Source organism: Mauremys reevesii, linkage group 2, assembly GCF_016161935.1.
Source record: "Mauremys reevesii isolate NIE-2019 linkage group 2, ASM1616193v1, whole genome shotgun sequence".
NCBI classification, from domain to species: Eukaryota; Metazoa; Chordata; order Testudines; family Geoemydidae; genus Mauremys; species Mauremys reevesii.
In genome coordinates this window covers 41,761,213-41,768,114 of record NC_052624.1, presented here as the reverse complement: position 1 = coordinate 41,768,114, position 6,902 = coordinate 41,761,213, and the positions used below count along the sequence as shown (strand labels likewise).

Below are 6,902 nucleotides of genomic sequence, written 5' to 3'. Positions count from 1 at the left end.
CCTGTACTTCTTTTTGTTTCTTTCTTTATTTCTTTTTCTTGTGTTTTTAAAAGCGGTCATTACATTCTGATTTTGTGGCTGTTGTAATTGTATTGCAGTGTTTACTCTGCTTATGACATATGGGCTTATTGAGAACATCTAGTAAGAGAAATGTGAAATATGACTAACTGGTACCCTTGCATATAAGTCAGTCGGATCTGGGAATTGTTGGGAATTGATTTAATAGGATCATTACCAGCAACAAAGGAGAGTACCAATATATACTGACAGACATAGATTATCTTTCAAGATGGGTGGAAGCCTTTCCACTTTGAACTAAGTCAGCATATGAGGTGGCAAACATCATGTACAAAATGGTTGTTTGACGTTGATGCCCACAGCCGATGTTGTCAGATCTCTATCCTGAATTCAATAATAAGGTAATGACTGATTTTTTCAGGTTATTTTTACTATTTGTTCAACCTCACTATCAGGCCACAGATAGCTGACGGTGAACATGGGTTTCCTTGCCCTTGTGATTATTTTTTAAAGGCATATTGTTGCTGACAACTGTTTGTGAACATTCACCTTATATTTTGGAAACACTGCTGTTGCTCACTCCAGCAGGGTTGCTACACGATTTTTTTTTTCGGGGGGGGGGGGGATGTCTCATACCCACCAGAAAACCCCACAACAATTGTTTCAGATAGTAATACTAAAAGATAGGATATTACTGTTGCTAATTACACATAAAATGGCAAATAGGCGTAGGAACATTCCTTTGGACAAGTCTGTATGTAAGTTTATGGTGTAACATTTTTTTTTCCAGTTGAACCTGTATGTTTGCAAAACATGGGGAAGAAGAGCACATACGTGCACTGCCGATGCTCACTAATGGACGCAGCGTGACCGTGTGCGATCTGAGCACGGTTACCCTGGGCCGGAAGATGGGACCGGCGCGTGCACTGTAGACTCGCCCACAAACCGTGAGAGGCGCTTTTCTCATTCGCGCCAGGTAAGAATGAAATGAGGCAAGTGAAATGCTCCTGTTGCGCTGCTCACCTGTCAGCGCCACTGGCGGCAAATTCCGCGGGCGGGCGAGCGAGCAAAGGCGGCCGCACTCCCGCGGCGGTAACCGCTGCCCGGGGAACGTGCCGGGCCGGCCGCGGCTTCTGTCCTTACAGCGGCGCACGTGGGGCTCGCTCGGCGCGGGCCGGGGGGGGCCGGTTCCGGCGCACGCGGCGCGGCAGCGGCCGTTCTCGCAGCGCCCCCTGGCGGCACGTTGCGGGCGCAGCGCGGCCTGAGAGCCTCAGCGCCAGCGGCGGGAGGAGGCGAGTCTCGGGTGTTGTGCCTGCCGGGGAGGCGGGGCGCGGGCTCAGCGAGAGGCGGCGGGGCCGCAGGAGGCCGCACCAGGCAGCGCGACGGGGCCGGCGGCTCGGCCCGAGTCCGAGCCCGAGCCCGAGCCCGGTGCGAGGGGGCTGGTGGCGGAGGAGGGGGCGGGGTTTAGTTCTGGCTCACGACGAAGAGAGGACGGGGGTCCCCGGTCCCCCGGGGCCTGGAAGGGGCTGGCTCAGGTGGGTGAGGGGCCACGGGGCTCTGGCTCAGGTGGGGGAGGAGTAGGGTGACCAGATGTCCCGATTTTTGGGTCTTTTTCTTATATAGGCTCCTATTACCCCCACCCCCTGTCCTGATTTTTTCACACTTGCTGTCTGGTCACCCTAGGGAGGAGCGACAGGGGTTGCGCCCCAGGCCGGGGCAGGGGGTTGTGGCCTGGGTGGGGGATTGGGTTTAGGGGCCATGGGGCTCTGGCTCAAGTGGGGATAAGATGAGTTGGGGTTGGGCACCTACTGCCTGGTTCCAAGTCCCGCTAGAATTGGGATTTGGATGTTCTTCTTAGTTTCTGAATAGAGAAGTGGAAGGTTTTAAACATTAGTTCAATGAGGAGCAGATAAGCAAGGCTAAATGTTGATATTTTGCCCGTAATCACAGTTTACCATTATTTTGTAGGTTTGGTGTTCTGAGGTATCTACAGGGCTTCAGATATTTACCAGACCATCTACTGTTGGAGAACTAAATCTACTAGTCAGAGGTAAATATAAAAGCTATAGGTGATATGTGAGTGTGTCCACCAGATTAGTCCAGGGATGTAACCCTACTCTGTTACCCCTGGTGATCAGCATTAAATTCCTCCTTTAGCTATGGCAGGAGGATACTCAGTCATCCAACCTGCGTTTTTTTTATTACGTTATCCAGTGAATAATTTCAGTGCCTGCCTCTTCTGCTCAGATCTTTCCATGGCAGCAAATGTGAAAATGCATCATTACTGACAGCTTCACTGTTGTCAACATGTTTCTCAGAAAGATCCTGCAAAACCAACTAGATACTTGCTAATTTCACTCTATTGCTGTTGCTTATAGCTTTACCTAACAGCAGAAATGTTAAAGGTGTCTTTCAGCACATGTTATATGTAGTTCATGTTTGTGATGTTTCCAGCCCTTATGCTTGCAAAGGTAACTTATCTTAAACAATTCTACAGAAATTGAAGATGTAGCCGTAACCCGTACACTGCCCAGGAAAGGCTTCCTGCTCCCAAGTGTATTTTTAAGCCCCATTTATGTACATACTTTTAAAATACTCATCTTTATAACATCTAGGATGATCTTAGGACCATGGACCCAATATTAAATGATACCTGAACAAAAACAATGCGCCTATATTATATAAAATTGTGGTCCAAAGTACACATAATGTAGAGAACCCATAGGACATTTATTTTTACTATCACTCTCCCTTAATCTGATTATTTGGGAAGGAGAGAAATCTAATTTCATGGAGCGAAATCCCTTCCACACAATGAGATTTGAGCCTAGCTAATCTCTCTTATCTGTCCTACTACTTTTTGTGTATTACTCTACTGCTGTCTTCTTTCTTGGTTTCTGTCCAGTATGAAGGGTACGCATATGCCATGGGTCCTTCCTTAAAAGTCTTCAGATGAAGAAAATCCACAAGGTACATTCTCATTTTGCCCCACTCCATCATAGGCTGTCACTTCTCTTAGGCTGTGCCCATGGTACACACATTCAGCCTCTGCAGCAGTAGCATATACTTACCTTTCTGTCTTCTTGTTGCTTCGGCCTTTAGGTTGCTCCTTTTATGAGACATCTTACAAATTAAGCAGTTTGACCAATCTTATGCTACTAAAAAAAAACTCCTCTGGATTAGCTATAAAATTAAAAGATATCAAATAGCCTCTAAAAGGAAAAACTCCCATCTTGTAGTCAGCATAAACTTATTTATTTTTATTTTCCTCCTTCTGTTTTATAGTGAACAGATAGTGGTAGTTGATTTCCTGGAGAACAGTGTTATTGCACCTGTCTACATGGGCAGAAGAGGTATTTTTTCAATCAAATAGTTAACTGTACTCAGTGAAGACAACCCCTACCCTCCCAAATGTCTGTGTAGAGACAGCTTGATTTGGAAAAACTATTGTAAGATCATTTGAGCTGGTTGTGTTGTGGTCTAGGTGAGAGCCTAGGCACATGAGCAGCCCAAATGATCGTAATGGTGTTAAATTATGTCTTCAAGGTGTTAAAGTGATTTCAATCAAGTTGAGCCTATGTAGGCAGGACTAGGGTGACTTATGAAATGGTTATTTGGTAAATACCTATATAAACTAGATACACTTGTCCTTTAAATGTGAGTAATATTGTGCTTGGTCTGTTCTCTAGAGGGAGTTCTGTAATTGTGGATCTTCCCTTGAGAATGACAGGTCTCAACCTTTCTGATTTGAAACCTGAGCTGCTTTAGTTTAGATCAGAGAGGTAGCCGTGTTAGTCTGGTTCTGTAAAAGCAGCAAAGAATCCTGTGGCACTTTATAGACTAACAGACGTTTTGCATCCGACGAAGTGGGCATTCACCCACGAAAGCTCATGCTGCAAAACGTCTGTTAGTCTATAAGGTGCCACAGGATTCTTTGCTGCTTTTAGTTTAGATGTCACAATACCATGTGTGGAATAACATGCTACTGTTACAGGTCAAATCTGAGTTTCCATGGAGGCGTACAGTAGAATATCTGCCTTTCCTTACTAAAGCCTAAGAATTAGTTTTTAAAAATAGTATCTTCTAAATGCCATTAAACAAGAACACTTGCTAATGTGAATTACATATCAAAAGGGGAAAGATTGAGGATGCTAATCAAAGTAAAGATACTTCATGAATTCAAGAATATAAAATAGTTTGCTACAGCTGAGATATATATTTTGGAAACTATCAAGAGAACCTATAATATGTGCAGCAGTAAAAATTAAATATTTGTTTCCTACAACTTTGTTTGCTTTGACTTAGTTTTTTAATCTGTAGAACCTCTAGCAGCCTCTGTGCAATTTCAGATGTATCACTTCTGGCACAAGTCTTGACTTGTTGCTTTTTCATTAATGAATGGAGCAGGTGCCATGTTACCAAATACTACATAAGAACAGCCACACTGGATCAGACCAATCCAGCTAGCCCAGTACCCTGTCTCCCGACAGTGGCCAATGCCAGGTGCTTCTGAGGCAATGAACAGAACAGCTTCTGGCAATCAGAGGCTAGGAACACTTAAAGCATGGGTTTGCATCCCAGACCATTGTGACTGATATCCATTGATGGACCTATTCTCTATGAACTTATCTTGTTCTTTTTTGAACCCTGTTATGATTTTGATCTTCACAGCATCCCCTGGCAATGAGTTCACAGGTTAACTCTGTGTTGTGGAAGAAGTACTTCCTTTTGTTTTAAAGCTGCTGCCTATTAATTTCATTGGGTGATTCCTGAATGTGCTTTTTGTAAAGATTTTTTAAAAAGCGGTACTGCGCTGGTGTGAAACAGGCTATAAATCTCTTAAAACGTTAGGAAAGGTACTAAGAAGCACAAATCTGTTGCAATAGAAAGAGTTTGACTATTGCATGCCCAAGAGAGGCACTTTTTAAAGTGTGTTCACTATGGGTATCTTTAAAATATTAACTACTAGTTTCCTCTTTTCTCTTATTCATAGCTGAGTTGTCAACACACAGAGAAAAGCATCAAGATGCCCATAGTGCAGGCCAGGGGTGGATCAGTCCGTAAAGCAAAGAAAATTACTGTAAAAACATCTTTAAATAACCCATATATCATCAAGTGGCATACCCTAGAAAGAGATGATATGCACTTTATACTCCAGACCTTGGAAGAAAGCATTAAACACATTGGACTTAAAAAGATTGAGACTCAAAGAAGGAAAAAGCGTTCTATTGCAAAAAGGCAAATTAAAGAAAAATGTGATGCTAGTGATTTTAGTGTACTTCCAAAGGAGAAGGAAATAGACCATATTCAACAAAAACAAGGATGGACTGACTTAAATGTCAGGAAACAGCTTGCTATTGGAATTAATGAGGTTACTAGATCTTTGGAAAAAAATGAACTACTTCTAGTGCTGGTGTGTAAATCTGCAAAACCTACTATGATCACCATGCACCTTATTCAGCTCAGTGCAAGTCGAGCGGTCCCCGCTGGGCAGGTTCCACGTCTTAGTGAAAGCATAGCACCTATGCTTGGCTTAACATCTGTTCTAGCACTGGGTTTTAAAAAGAATTCTGATACTTTTACTGAAGTAGTCGAAGCTATAATACCACGGATACCTAGCTTGAATGTGCCCTGGATTCATCACAGAAGTGAGCAACATATGGCAGAGGCATATACTGATCCTTTGGAAATTCAAGATACCGAGCTTATGCAGACCTCAGTGGAGGAGTTCTCTCAAAGCCATAAGTGGAAATGTACTGAAAGCAATAAGTCGGATTCTTCAAATGTAACTTTACAAGCTCTCAGAATTAAAAAGCTTGTTCCAAATCCAAATAAGATACGAAAACCTCCCAAAAATAAAAAAGCTGCTTCAAAATAACTTAGTTTAGTACAGATCTTTACAGTGGGAGTAAAGTGATTTTTATGTAGTATTGGAAACTGCCCCATGTTACTAAGTTAGCTGCTTTTAAATGTCATGGCTTCAGATGTAAAGTCATTTGACCAATAGAAGATGAACTCAGACTTGTTTTGTTCTGACATTAAAGCATGCAATCTATAAAATTGTGCATAAGTGTTAACCGCTTTCCTGCTTAATTATTTTTTTTAGAGAGCCTGGGCTTACTGGTGTGTGGTATAGTTCTAGAATGTGCATTTGCTATTAATGAAAAGCATTAAGCAAATTCTTTTGGTTTTAGGGAATGAATATACTTAGAACAAAACTCTAAAATTAAATGTAACTATTCAAACAAATGAATATCAAAATTGAAAGTTTATTCAAACAAGTGTCCATGCTGGTATAAACTTTATTTTTTAAAAGCTGGTCATTTATAAGATGTTTCAAGCAAACATCTGTAACTGGTAGGCACCCACACGCTCTGGTTTTGAATGTTAATACTCTGCTCTACGAGGTTGGTTTTGGTCAAGAGATGCATGCTAAACTGGTTTCCAGATATGTTTGGTCTCTGATGTGCTAAAGGAAAACATTAGTCTTGATCAACATATGAATAATTAAATACTTCTGTTGCAGGAAAAATGCATTTTAAAAAAGACTGTTGTATGCAAACAGACATTCTCTCACATGATCCACATAATACAAAGATGAAGTTAACTGTCAAAATTATTTCACAAAGGGAGTTTAGAAACTATTTCATGTAAAATGGCAGGTGAGAATTGTAATAATTCCAAATAGCTGAAAATGGTATGATACTTAACTCTTGAAGAGAAATGCACTTTAAGAAACTGCCGTAGTAAGCAGTAGAATGTAATGAGAGCACACACCAGATATTTTGCAGGAAATTGTGTAAGGATGTTTAGAAGGTAGGGAACAGTGAAGCAGCTCAGACTGCAATAAAAAAAAAAGTGTATAACCTCAACAAAATAGAAGT

General features: G+C 41.9%; 1 protein-coding gene across 10 annotated transcripts; it reads left to right on the top strand.

Moving 5' to 3' along the window:
• The first annotated feature begins 876 nt into the window (after positions 1 to 876).
• On the top strand, positions 877 to 6,095 carry RPP38 (ribonuclease P/MRP subunit p38). Of its 10 annotated transcripts, XM_039522508.1 has the most exons (5): positions 1,460 to 1,553; positions 1,987 to 2,068; positions 2,924 to 2,988; positions 3,304 to 3,371; positions 5,012 to 6,095. In XM_039522508.1, the coding sequence occupies exon 5, from the start codon at positions 5,045 to 5,047 to the stop codon at positions 5,894 to 5,896; it is 852 nt and encodes a 283-aa protein (XP_039378442.1). In that variant the 5' UTR covers positions 1,460 to 1,553; positions 1,987 to 2,068; positions 2,924 to 2,988; positions 3,304 to 3,371; positions 5,012 to 5,044; the 3' UTR covers positions 5,897 to 6,095. The 10 variants fall into 10 exon arrangements, with proteins under 10 accessions (XP_039378438.1, XP_039378435.1, XP_039378440.1 ...); XM_039522504.1 differs by lacking the exons at positions 1,460 to 1,553; positions 2,924 to 2,988 and adding an exon at positions 877 to 994; XM_039522501.1 differs by lacking the exons at positions 1,460 to 1,553; positions 3,304 to 3,371 and adding an exon at positions 877 to 994.
• The last annotated feature ends 807 nt before the right edge of the window (positions 6,096 to 6,902 follow it).